A 14,669-nucleotide genomic window follows, 5' to 3' on the forward strand; every position below is an offset into this window, starting at 1 on the left:
GACCAATTGAATTCCGCACCAAAGCCTATATAGCTAACGTAAGCCCCCTCTCCTGGTGACTACATCATGCACACAGCAGCGGCCGATTGGTCACCGCAGCTCTGAACTGTTTTTGACATGGCTCAATACATATATCATCTTATATACATCTTTCAGCACTTATACATAATCTTCCTTTGTTAAATAATTCACAAACATTATCTATTTACATTATGGGTTTCTCAAAATTTACTTAATATCTACTAAAATTTGTTTAGACGCAGTTCTGAGTTACCAAGATGCACATTTTCTTCTGGTAGGCATAAGCATGTCCATATCCATAGCTTTTAACGTTACCTTATGTTGGGTCGGAAATAGGATGACTCATTAAAAGTGAATCATCACCTTTTAAATTAAGGGGATATAAAATCCACATTGTTTCAAAACCGAATAAGAAACTCAAAGATTGGAATCAGAGAGTTTCATACCGAAATAGCGATCTGAACTTTCCCCACCTTTACAACGAGTTGTCCGGTATTGTACTACGTACTAGGGTCACTTGCATTAGCTCACGCTAGTGATCGCCGATACTTTATATGTTTACTATATTCGGCATGAAACTCTCTGATTCCAATCTTTGAGTTTCTTATTTGGTTTTGAAACAATGTGGATTTTATATCCCCTTAATTTAAAATATTGTTTATATCGCTGAAATGAAGCTTATTAGCTCTTTATATTTAAGTAACTTAATGGTTGCACCTCTTTGGAAACTCGTATAGCAGAGTATATAAGTTCTTTTCGCTATACATGGTATTATTTTGGTCTAGCTACTCACTGATGAAGCCTCAAAAAAGGCTGAAACGGTCTGGGTAGTGACCTCCTTCCATAATGTAATAACTGCATACATTTCCTAGGAAATGTGTTTTTACATTATGGAAAATACCTAAGAATAGCGATCTAAACTTTCCCCACCTTTTCAATGAGTTGTCCAGTATTGTACTACATACTAGGGTCACTTGCATTAGCTCACGCTAGTGATCGCCGATACTTTATAGTTTACTACATTCGGCATGAAACTCTCTGATTCCAATCTTTGAGTTTCTTATTTGGTTTTGAAACAATGTGGATTTTATATCCCCTTAATTTAAAATATTGTTTATATTACCGAAATGAAGCTTATTAGCTCTTTATATTTAAGTGAATCATCACTTTTTCCGACACAACACTCCACACATGACCAATCAGAAAAACCTAGTGAAGATTAACAGAAAAAGAGGTGGGCAACTGATCTTGAAATAAAGTTCAAGTTATAAAGCTGGTAAGCCCGTCAATGTGATTGCACACCTTTGGATGGTCTCGTTCTACAATGACGGCCATTTTGAAAAATAAGGATAAAATCGTAGAGGCTGTGAAAGGATCTCCTTCCATTAAATCTATGATAGTGATGCAGCAATGACAAGGTCCTGTTGGTGATATGGAAAAGTAGGGCCCGATTACAACTACGAATTCAACGCTTCCGGTTTTTTTGTGAGATTCAAGCAGCATTTTGCACTGCATAATGCTTCAATATTTATCATACTATTAAAAATATTGCTTTGGCTTGGGATGAAGTGACCTCTCAATGTATGATTGGCATATGGAAAAAGACATATAAAAGCTGTGCTCGATTTTCGAGGTTTTGAAAAAAAAAATGAAGACCTTCATAAATTGAGTTTAATAGTGGGCCTAGCAAACAATCTGAATCTCGAAGTGAATGATGATGACATAGTTAAACCCTGTGAAGAGTTGACCAACGAAAATTGGTCAAACTGGAGGAACAACGCATTGCAGAAGAGGAGGAACGAGAAAAGGAAGAGGGGGAAAAGAGAAACAAGAAGTGGTTAAACAATTCATAGTGAAAGGAAAGGTCTTGCAGAAATGTTCTCTGAAGTTAGTGATGTTCTTAAAATGGCTGAAGACATGGACCCCAATGTTGAACGCTACTTATTAGTAGAAAGGAAAGTACATGATGCATTTGTTTGCTATAAACAAATTTCTGATGAAAAGAAGAAGAGGAATAAGCAAAGCACATTGGAGATTTTCATCAAAAAAACAGAAGTTTACAACAGAAAGACCTGCAGCCTGGTCAGGGAAGGTAATGAAGATTTGATTGTGGAGGAAGATTTGGGTAATTATTCTCCTGTTTTATAAGGTTTAAAAATTAAAATGACAGTATACTTATTACAGTTACATCCCTAATCCCTATAACTCTGCTGATTTAATGAATCGCCTTACATCCTTCTAGATGGAATGGGTTGACTGTATTGTTGTCGAGTATCTAGCTGGAAGTTTGTGGCAAAAGAGATTAGAAATTTCTTTATACCAGATTTTACTTTTTTAAATGGAAAGAATATCAGAGTGTTGTAGTTAAGCACAGAGTGTTGTAGTATTCAAGAACATTCTCAGCTTTTGGACCTTTATAATCATTTACTCCAAACTGGGGAAGATGAAAACCCAGGTAGTACATGAGAAGGTCTGCACATGTTTGATTTGTCTGCAATATCTTGTTGATTTTTGAAAGTGTATTGCTTATAAAGCAGAATTTTAAGACTGGAAACCCAAATCTTCCATGCTTCTTTGATAGTTGAAGAAATTCCTGGTTAACTTCTTGATATTGGCTGGACCAAAAAAATTGCACAGGCTTACAATTATATATATATAATTGCTTTTCTTCAGCTTCTGTGATGTCTGTAATATTTATTATGTACAACTGGGCAGGAAAGATTTTAGTTTTGAGTACTATGGCTTTAGAAGAAAAGAAAAGTGGCCCCATTTTCCAGTCTTCTAAGGTTTCGAAGTTCTTGAACTGATAATATTAAGTAAGTGGAGAAGGGAATTCCAAGTATGAGGGGTTCTCTCTTAGGGAGTTAGTCCAAAAGGAATGCTCCAAGATCCCACTTTCCAAAACCTTTTAATTTTGTCTTGTCTGAATTAGTAGTTAATCTACTGATCTTGCTGAATATTTCCAAAATACCAAAAAAAGATATATATGGAATCATTATCCTTGAAAGTGCCCACTACATCAGTGGCATATGCTAATACCTTATTTTCCTTCATAATTGAAGGAGCTGTTATTCTTTCAGTCGACAATACACGTGCTGTGTATTGTCACCTTCCTGTAAAAAAGGTTCAAGAACCAATGCAAAAAGCAGTGGACTAAAAGGGCAACCTTTCTTGACTCCTTTTTGAATTTTTTTTTTTTTGACTGGGCCTTACAGAAATCCATTAACTAGGAGGCGATAGTTGAATTGGCATAGGCTCCTTTGATAATGGATAGCAGCTTTTTGCACATGTCAATTTGCTGGAAGATGTGGAACAGAAAGGGATGCCAGATACTATCAAATGCTTGAGTAAGATCAACTGATAGCACTGCCAATTGCTGCTTTTTCATATTAACTTAAGTGGATTAGATCACATAGCAGAATTCTCATTCCCACTTTGAGCCTGTTATTGATAATGCGGGAAAATATGGTGTAGTCAGTATTAGATAGAGAAATAGGTCTCCAGCAGCTGATTAAGGTGTGATCTCTATTAGGTTTTGGAATGATGACTGTATGGCTTTCTATGTGTCCTGATGTAAGAAAAGAATTAAATAGTATAACTAGAAGGGGAAGAATAAAATCCCAGGCCTCACACAGTAAAGTTCTATCCCCAAGACCTGATGGTCTTGGAGATTTTCTTGTCTGGCATTCTCTCTATGTAGCCTCCATAGGCGAGTCCATATAGACAAATCCCTTTGGTTGGAAAGACCCAGATTCGATTCCCATTGATGACATGAGGAACCTTTATCTGTTCTCTTTCAATTAAAGGTGAATTAGACGGTCTCATAACAGAGGGAGAGAGTTTTTTTAGCTGGCCTGGTTGGCCGAGTGGTTAGCATATTCACTCTCCAGCCAAAAGGCGCGGATTTGAATCCTGCCATGGATGGTGGTGGGTGATAGATGGTATTGGTGTAGTGGGTGAACTGAGTGACAGAGAGTTGTAGAATAGGCACCCTCCCTTAATGAGTCTTTGTACTCTCTGGAAGTGTTACGAAATAATAATTATTATTATTATAAATAGGCTGTGGTAAATTCAGATGCTATATTGGGTCTGTCAGGCCCATCTTGGATATGAACAGGAAAGCCATTAATGTTCCAACAGTACTATTGTCTTCAAACAGATTTTTGTAGTGTTTTTGAAAGGAGTCAAGGGTGTTTTGAGTGGTGGACATGTTTTCACCATCAACACAAAGAAAGGACTATCACTCAGATTTGAGTGATAGTCCTTTCTTTGCAGAGCTTAGTGAATTGTCTATTGAAGAATAGAGCTGAAGGACTATCTGCTAAGTGTTGCTGTATTCTTATCTTAAAATTTATTTCTTCTACTTGCCTTTCCGTTTCTATCTCTATGTTAATGCTTCTAATGATGTTGCAACATTCTATACCATTGCATTGGTTTCTGGTAATTAGTTTACGGAATTAACAACGCATATAAAAGTATATTAATTAAAGGTAACTTTAATAAAATTAAAGTTACCTTTAATTAATATACTTTATATGCGTTGTTAATTCCGTAAACTAATTACCAGTTATGTATGACCAACGTATAAGCCTTGCTACTAGAATTGCATTGGTTTGTTACGAACCAGCTTCTCTCTTTATACAGGTCTTTCAACTTTTTTTTTTTGAGGAAAGCCTGTTCCTTTCCCCATTCCATCATATTCTGTTTTACTGCTTGTTTGAATTTTAACCATATATCCCAATTCCAAGTAACATTATTCCGATTTGAATAGAGGGTCTGGAATTTGGTTGAAAAGATCAATGGAAAATTTGGTGATAGTCTCCCTGTTCCAGAACTGATCTCTACTTGTTCCATGCAGTGGAACTTGTAGAACTTGATTGTGATCTGACATGTTGATGTCAAGATGTTTTATCTGAATTATCCTATTTATAAGGGAAGAAGAGATATAAATTTGATCAAGATGGGTACCAATACCTTGATTCATATACATGTAAACCTGAGGATTAGGATTACGAATCCTCCATATGTCTACTAGTTGAGCATTGTCAAGACATGTTTTTAATTGTGCATATCTCACTTTTCCACTTCTGAGGGTGTCCTTCTATTTTGTCTAATATGGGGTTTTCAATACAATTCCAGTCTCCAGCTGCTATGATGTAGTGGGCACCATATAAATACGGCTCCAATTCGTAGAATTTTTGTCTAACTGTTCCATTAGATGGAACATAAACATTTACAAATGTTTATGTTCCATCTAATGGAACAGTATTTCCAGTTTATTGTGAAGATTCTCCCTTCTACATCCGTTTGGATATTACAGAATGAGTCGAGGGGGGGGGGGGGGGGTAATAATAAGAACTCCTACTCCAGCCCTGTTAAATCTTCCAAGGCCAATAAGAAAGAAGTGGATGTCTATCTGTTAAAGTTTTTATATTTGCAGAAGTATTTCTTGGAGAAACAAAAACCTGATATTATGCATAAGTTTCCACATACACTATCTGCTCAAAAGTATTCAGGCGCCCCCTTAATTTGTAAACTGACATCTAGATGTCACTACGACCTCACTTACCAGTATAAAAGGAGGCTTGGAGCCATATGTTGTTCAGTGATAAGAAGTACAAACAGAATGGGTAGGTCACGGGAACTCAGTGACTTCGAACATGGACTAGTTATTGGTTGCCACATCAGTAAGAAATCTGTCTGAGCCATTTCATGTTGCCCAAGTCAATAGTTGATGACATGATTTTGAAGTGGAAACGTGAAGGCACAACCACGGTCAGGTAGGCCGCGTTTAATGACAGATGAGGACTGTTGAGCATTGAAGAAGGTGGTTTGTGGAAATCGCCAGACATCAAGTGAAACAATCACCCAGGAGTTCTGCAGTGCTGCTAACTAACTGTCCAACTGTCCAGCCAGCACGATGACTGTGCATCAAGAGGTAAGAAGAATGGAGTTCCATGGTCGAGCAGCTGCCCATAAACCAAAGATTTCTCCTGTGAACGCTAAGTGCCGCCTGCAGTGGTGTAAAGAGCGATGCCACTGGACAGCGGACAACTGGAAACTTGTGATTTGGAGTGATGAATCATGCTTTAGCATGTGGCAATCCGATGGGAGGGTCTGGAGAACGATTCCTGCAAGCATGTATGGTGGCAACAGTGAAATTTGGAGGTGGCTTACAGTGTGGGGATATTTTTGATGGAATGGACTTGGCCCTCTTGTAACACAACACGGAAATCTAAATGCGGAACGGTACAAGGGCATTTTGACCCATTCCATACTTTCAACGGTAGAAGTGATGACTATTGTCAGTATGACAATGCTACCTGCCATAAAGCAAGGTTTGTTTGTGAGGGAATTGTGAGGGAATGGTTTGTGGACAGTAACGTTCCAGAAATGGACTGGCTGGCCCAGACCCCTAACCTGAATCCCACAGAACACCTTTGGGATGAATGAGAGTGCCAACTTCGTTCCAGATCCCAATGACCAACATCACGAACTGCTCTGGCTACATCTCTTCAGGAAGAAAGGGCTGCTATTCCTCCAGAGACGTTCCGACACCTGGTAGAAAGTATCCCCAGCAGAGTTAGAGCTGTAATAGAAGCAAAGGGTGGACCCACTCCATATTAATGTGTGCTAATGGAAAGTGTGTCACAGGGAAAATCTGATTACAGTTTTGAGTAGCTATCCGGATACTTGTGATCAGATGGTGTAGTTTCTCAATTTGCCTATGGAATCCTCATACATTTAATGAGACAATGCAGAAAGGAGATGCTATGATTAATGAAGTATCTACTGGTAAGTCTTTAACTTTAAATTTTGGCTGAACCTGATGAGGTCTTCAATCTGTGAAGCAGTTGTGTAGGCTGCTTCTTGTAAACTGTTTTCCAGTTTTTTACAGTTGCTTTCCATTACTTCAATTTCACGCATATCGTTGTTGAGATATTGAAGCTAATTTTTTTTGTTGTTTTTTTTTCATGTAGATGATATCATTCTGAGAAAACTTTGAATCAGTAAATTTTATTATATTTTCTTTAATTGTACTCTTGCTTTCTCTTTATTAACAAGAGATGGTTCTTCACTTTCCATACTCTTCTGAGCCCGAAAAGTTTATTTGGTGATCCACAATCTTCTCTATCTTTACATTTTTTATTACTTCTTTTTTTTCTTTTAAATGTAGTTTCTTTTTTAATTTTTTTTTGTTTATCCTCAATTTTTTTTTTATTAATTTATCTTTCCTTTTTGATGATCTTTTCTACATATTCAGTTCTTTAAGTTGTCTTACCTGCTTTTCTGTTTCTTCTCCAGTTTCTCCTTGTAGAACCGTTTCATGTTTTTGAATTTCGTCTTGTATCTGTTCAGTGGTTATACTAGGTTCATTATTGGTTATTTTAACTGATGTTGTTCCATCTATATTTGACTGGGAAAGTGGCTCCTGTAGATGTGATTGGTGCTCCCACTCTTTCAGCAAAAGTTTTAAAAGGACAGGTGTTAACGCGGTGTTCAGAACTTTCACATTTCTTACAAGGTGAGACACTGATTAGCAATATGTCCAATCTCCATGCAGCTGAAAAATTTAGATTTGAGGCAGTTACCACCCAAGTGATCGTATGAACCACAACTCTGGCACTGTGTTTGTGCTCTGGGATAGTTTACCATAACTTGGGTGTTGACAAAATTTGGTACGGGCATCTACTCTGGCACTGTGTTTGTGCTCTGGGATAGTTTACCATAACTTGGGTTGTACTGATGTTGACAAAATTTGGTACGGGCATCTTCATATCCATTATTAAGGTGACATCACCAGAAAACCAGTTTGGATCTTCACCTGATAAATTCTTTCGTATGTTACTAATCTTACCCTATTTCGAGAATGTCTGTATAAGAATTTCATTACTGTTCTCTATATATTCCGTTGGAAATCTTTCAATTTTTACTGTTTTTACCTGGCTCCCAACCATTACAGGAATAACTGTGCTGCCTTCAAAAGTAAAACCCTGTAATAGTTTGTTCCTTGTTTCCACATCTTTAACTGCAATTAAATATTTCTTTCCACCATACAGGGTGAAAGAATAAATCTTATTAGTACCAATTATCTCTTTTAAAACCTTAAAGCCTGTCTCGCTTCTTCACATCCTGAAATTTCAATTCCTAGAGTTTGCATCCTTAGAGGAATTGGTAGCATTATCTCAGGTGGGGGAAAAAGATTAAACCCTGTTTTTGATTGTAAGAGAAGCAAAAAAAACTTTTCAATTGTAAGACTGAGGATTAAATAATCCTGTGATATAGAAATAATTCTACACTATCAGCAAATTCCCTATTTGAGCTACTATAAAATGGTGGCCGTTATACCACCAAAGGAGCAAGATCCAGAAGTGATATCAAGGTTGAAGTAATGCAGAAGTCATATTTCCATATACAAGTAGTCAAAAGGTGTCTCGCCTTATTACTGAAATATACTCTAGATTAGAGAAAAATATTAAAAGATTTTTTCACTTGGTTATACTATAAATTAAAGTTGCCAAGAAATTATATTCTTGGTTTCATCTTTAATCCAAGCGTAAATAAACAATGTAGACAAATGAAGTCACTTCACAACTGGACTACTTGTGTATAGAGGCTGATGACTTGACATCAGTTGCCTTAGTATCTCATAATGCAATGCACATATCCTTACAGACATGTATAATGCTATGCATTATGGGAAGGGCCACTACCCAGACAGGTTTCGACCTTTACTGAGATCAGTGGGAGCCAGACCCTGAAGTGATACCAAGGTTGAAGTAATGCAGAAGTCATATTTCATATGATGTGGCCTTAATAGCCATCCCCCCCCCCTTCCCACTACTTGGACTCCCTCTCCATGCATGACTTGGCAGAGTATGTGGCAGCAGGATTATGCATCAGTTGATTAGGAAACCTCCTGATTCATTACTGGGCCCATACATTAACTGGCAGATGGCCTGAAGCACCATGTTTTAACTGATGTACCCTTGAAATGGAGGACGTTATGGATCTCTAAGTATGTTTGTTCTGGCCTTGAAGAGTATTACTTACATTGTACAGAGAAGGGAGGGAACAGAAACAGAATCTCTGTTCTGGAGACCAAACATGGCATTTGCCACTTCAGCCCACTAATATGCTGGATGATGATGATGATGATGAAGGACATCTACTACTGTCTTAATTTCTTACTCTGCTGTTTAAAAGACATAGAGCTCTACATTTTTCTTTATCCAGAAGTAGTGTGAATATATTGCTATCAAGAACAACAAGTCAATAATGCTTTTATTTCTTGTATCTCCTTTCTATGTGAATTTCTCAGAACATAGTGACTTTGTTTTACTCTGCAGTTTAAAAGACAACAAAACTCTTCCTTTTTCTTTGATGGCAAAAAAATCCTTCCACTTAAGTAGAACCAGCTGCAGAACATAGCCATAAATAGGTCTTATAGTCCAATTTCCCCATTTTAAATTTACTCCATCATTCTACTTAAGGCACTTGCATAACTTTGTGGAAATAGTATTTGCTTACATAGCACTAGACCACCCAAATAAAGTCCTATTATAAATTTGATTAATTTCTCTGTTATTCTATACAAATTTATTCATTTGACTCAGCAACTTTACTTATTCTGTTGTTTATTTTCATTTAATTTTACAATCATCAATAAAATAAAATGTTCTAAATAGTTCAAATATCTTACTTGTTCTAGAGGTTCTACATTCAGGATACAGTTGATATTTTCCATGTTCCTACCTATTTTCTTTTTAATGATGATTTCCATACCAATTTTGTTACAGCCATTATTCGATTTAGTTAAGGCATCTGTGAAGGAGGAGTTTAAGTATAGTTTCTGGGAAATTCCCATGTTACTCCTCTTAAACACTATTAATATAATTAATCAAATTAAATTTCTTCTATACTCGCCCATAATATCCTAAAATATATATATATATATATATATATATATACACACACACACACCCCTTTTTTGAGTTATGTTAGCCAATTTATTAATATAAGGGACACTCCTAAACAAAAACAGGCTACAATAGCCATTAATTATATTAATCTGTGAAGGATTTATTTATGCATATCATATTATCTGCATAAAGCAAAGGAATTTAATAATTGAAATTTTTGATATTAAGGTTTAATACCACTTTACCTCATAATGTAATCCCTATAAATGATAATTAAGAGTTCAGAAATAACATGTATCTTCTATTACACCTGAGTTTAAATCAGTCATCTTCGTGTACCTCCTTTCATTATAAGTGCTGACTTAAAAATAAACTGTATATGTTGCTTTGTTTTATAATCAACAGAATTGTTAATTTTGAAAGGTTATCAATGAAACATTACAAGATAATAAGACATAATATCAGAGAAAAACAATGAAAATAGGCAGGAACATGAGAAATATGAACCGCATTCCCAGAGAACCTATGGAATAAGAAAAACATTTCATCTATTGTGCATGATTTTTTGTGGAAATATGAAATAAGCAAAGCTGGTATGGTGGGGAACCAGATCAACTAAACTGGCAGCATGCAAGATAGTCTTCAGACCTATTTTAAAACTTCTACAACTGAGAGTGAGGTTGAAAATAAAAAATTATTTTCAATTTTCAAAAAAAGATATGAGAGTTTCAGAAATTCAGCATCAATGATAGAATCATGATTAAAAATTAAGATATCAGAAAGCTAATCCTAGGTGATATATGACCACTTAAATGCAAGGTAAAAGGTTACCAAATTAAATATTTGATTACAGAAAAAAAGACCAAGAGGAAGACCAAATCTAGCTGGATTGATGGTAATTGTATCACAGATGATTGAAATTTAAGATCATAATGATATATGAGCTCCCACAACTAACAGATTAATTTGGAAAAAAATTTAGTAGGGAACTAGTAACACCTAACACCTAATAATGTAATTAGGTGTTATCTTAAATTTGCTCACATATACTTTTAAGGTGTGTAAGCCAGCATAAATTTGTTCATTCTGTTAGTTAAAAGAATAACTAGCATCTAGAAATTAAAATTTTAATTATTGATGAAGTTTCACAAGCCAAAAAAATGACCAGCTTGTTTTCACATCACAATAGCCTTGAACAAATACGCTGTAGTCTTTCCATACATTCGCCACTTTCTATAGTATTCACACTAACAAATAGCCAAGAATGGCTATTAATTTCAAATGCTGTTCTTTTTCCTTTGTTTGTAATGAACTAGTAGTGTTCTTTGTGGTAAAAAAGAACAGGGTAAATTAATTTTTTCAAAATTGAATTTGCTAAAAGCCATAAATGCTTTATTTGCAATTAAAAGTCAAATATTACTGTGCAAACAATTCATAAAGAATCTACACTGTTATTCCAAATTTTTTATGATGATTTAAGCCTCCATGGAGTCGAGACTCATTGTCAGATGCCCTTCCTAGAAAACACAGTCAATGAGAGTTAGTGCTCTCACCACAAGAATTGGATATGTTTGGTGTACTCATCTAGCTTTTTTTAATATATGTATTTATTTATTTTTACTAATTTCTTTGTTTTCAGATACTTCATATTTGAATAAAGCTGATACTCTGAATTGACAAAATTGTATTTTTTAAGAGAAAGGAATTTTAATTATCAATTTTCAATATGGAATGATGTGAAGTCATTAGCTTCTCTATATTTTAATATATGTATTTATTTATTTTTACTAATTTCTTTGTTTTCAGATACTTCATATTTGAATAAAGCTGATACTCTGAATTGACAAAATTGTATTTTTTAAGAGAAAGAAGTTATTTCAAAGGAATTTTAATTATCAATTTTCAATATGGAATGATGTGAAGTCATTAGCTTCTCTATATGAGTTGCCCCAGTCCTGAAAATAGTTCAGGTGCAAACTTGTTTGCTTACACTTGAATACAGGATTAAACCAAGTATATTACTTTATTAGTGGTGGTAGTAGATGGTGCTGGTGTAGATGAAGGTAGTTGCGGTTAGTGGAGTGGTGGAGAGGGAGAGTTGTAGAGTAGGTGCCCTCCCTCGATGAGTCTTTGGACTCCCTGGAGGTGTTATGTAATAATAATATCATTTCTTGGTATCTTTAATTTATGTCAGTATAGAAGACCACCACCACCTGCTTAACAGAAGCTTTAATTAATCTGGGATGTTTCATGAGCAGAAGAACCAGATTATCTTAGCCTTTAACTCACCCACAACACTAAAAGTGCATTAAAAAAAAAAGTGGGGGGAGGGGGGGAGAACCAATGTAAAAAGGATATGATATGACCAGAAATACTCCTTTTATGCTTATTCATATAGGGAAGCATCAGGTTTTGTGAGAGAATAACATGTTTGGTAGAGATGCCTGAGCTGTGGTCTACTTTATTTCAATAATGCTCATCAACAATTCCCCCTTTAGAGAATTTGTACCAATTGTATATCCTTAAAGATTAAGAATATGCAGTTGGTGTATTTGGAAGAAAAAAGAAAAAAAAATGTAACCAGGTCTAATATGCCAATTTGGAAGGAAATGTGATAGAAAACTGGTAATGATAACATTAGAGTAACACTGCTCTGCACTACCTCAGTATTTAGTATACTTCATTAGTTTAAACAGAAAAAATTATGCCTTTACTTAAAATTTACTGAAGTTCTTTAACATATATGTGTGACTGAGAGAAAACGTATTCTAATTCAAGGGAACATATATCTATTTATTTCAATTCAAACATTGTGGTATTTGATTACATAAGAATCCAAACACTATTAAAATATAGTGTTCCAGATTACACCTGCACATTTAAAAAAATCAGGAATTTTAACTACTCTCGAATTCCCACATGCAAGATACAGTATCTGACAATTGTAATGCAACAAGAAATAGAAATTAACATTATTGTTCAATTGTATTTGCCAATAAAAGTTAAAACTGAGGGAGGGAACATATATACAGATAATGCAACCGTGTTGCAGTATATTTCATCCACTATATACAGAAAATATACATCCAGCAAATACTTTCATTATTACTTGAAAGCAACAGAGCACTATTATACGTTACAAAAAAGCAATTCACAACCACTGCATATTATTTAGAATATTGTGAAGAACTATATGAAAATAGCATATATAAGTCACCGAAGCTTAAAACTAAAAAATACAGGAAGCTTCCCAGTTCTTTTTTGTTGCCAGTAATCATACAACAATTTAGAAACAATCAATACTATTAAAATAGATATGACAGAATTTAAAACATCCAAGTAATTTATTAACTGCACTGCCTGCGGACAAAGTTCAGATTTCATCATTTTGTATATAACCTGATTAGCATTGGCACCACTATCAGCAGAGCATCTAACTTCTTCAATATCTGGAACCTGTTTATAATGGTTTTGAAGCCATGTTTGAAACCTAACAGTATTACAGTTACACCTCCATGGATTACCTGCTAAATACAAACCTTCCAATGACAGAAGCTGATCCAAGATGTGAAGAGGAATTTCTGATAGCCTATTTTTAGTCAGTCGCAAAACAACGAGATTTTTTAGCAAACGAGTTCCTTCTAAACCTTTTAATGTTTCAATAGTATTGTTATCCATATACAGATTTTGTACACTTTCCCATGTTTTCATATCAATGGCATCTATAGTTGGAGAGTTAATCAGATTATTTTCCAAGTTAACAACACGTGTCAAATGTGGAAGCTCCTCAGGCAGGTTTTTCAAATTCATATGTTCACAATGTACAAATGTCACCACTTTCTGCTTTTCTACAGTACAGTTACATTTCTTACACAAATAACAATTTGGAATATTCTTTTCAAGATGAATAGCTTTAAATGCTTCTTGAATAGTCTGGTTTTCAAAATCGGGAGGAGTCCGACATTTCCCTTTATCAACAAAAGAAATATTTCTGTGAACCTTTGACCAGTCATACAGCCAGTATAATACTTCATCACAGTGCCATGGATTACCTAGAATAAATTTTTTTTTTCTTACAAACATTCTTTAAATGTCTGAATATTTCTACATCAGTTTATGTCGATAGGAAAAAATAAAATAAATTTATCAGCATTAGTCATTTTCTAAATGCCTTCTTGAACAGTATTGGCAAACCTTAAAAATCTCTCTTCAAGTGTCTTTTGTCAACCACCATGCTCAATTATTCAAAGCTGAATTTTCAACTGTGAATATTTTTGTCATTTTTGCAACAACTATCATGATGTCTCTGACAAACTTCAAAGAGCTCAATTAGAAGATTGTCAAATTTGTAAAAATCAGAGTGTCAAAACTTAAATTACATTTATGAAATGTTGACCTATTTTTGGTTTATGTAATGTCTTAGAGGCGTATGAATTATACAGACCCAGTATGTGTACGATGAAGTAACACTGAAATATACAAAATTAACTTTCTCTCTGCTAATACTAATTGTACTTTGGATGAAAACAGGGATAACCTTTTTGAATAGTGCAGAATATACATACATGATATTTAAGAGAATAGCAGGTGAAGAAAACGTTTGTTAAAGAACATATAGTTAAAATGTCATGCCATTTGCTATCTATCCAATGGTATAGAAAGGCCCCAGGAATGCAAGTCATTGTTACTTTTCATAATTAATTTAATGGAATGAATACAGCACAG

At 34.9% G+C, this 14,669-nt stretch overlaps 2 protein-coding genes across 4 annotated transcripts in view; one reads left to right on the forward strand and one right to left on the reverse strand.

Annotated features, from left to right (window-relative positions):
- CNPYb (FGF signaling regulator protein canopy b) overlaps positions 1-14,669 on the forward strand; it is a 285,994-nt gene that overhangs the window by 223,287 nt on the left and 48,038 nt on the right. The window lies entirely within an intron of this gene.
- Positions 12,717-14,669, reverse strand: part of LOC150102943 (uncharacterized) — a 149,276-nt gene continuing 147,323 nt past the window's right edge. For all 3 annotated transcript variants that reach the window (XM_090397387.1, XM_090397386.1, XM_090397388.1), the window contains one exon: positions 12,717-13,996. In XM_090397387.1, coding sequence (XP_090253513.1) covers positions 13,158-13,996 — 839 coding nt within the window. In that variant the 3' untranslated portion in view covers positions 12,717-13,157. The remainder of the gene's footprint in view (positions 13,997-14,669) is intronic.

The sequence above is a fragment of the Typopeltis vanoorti genome, chromosome 9, assembly GCF_054136105.1.
Source record: "Typopeltis vanoorti isolate ZY-2024b chromosome 9, IOZ_Tvanoo_1.0, whole genome shotgun sequence".
NCBI classification, from domain to species: domain Eukaryota; kingdom Metazoa; phylum Arthropoda; class Arachnida; order Uropygi; family Thelyphonidae; genus Typopeltis; species Typopeltis vanoorti.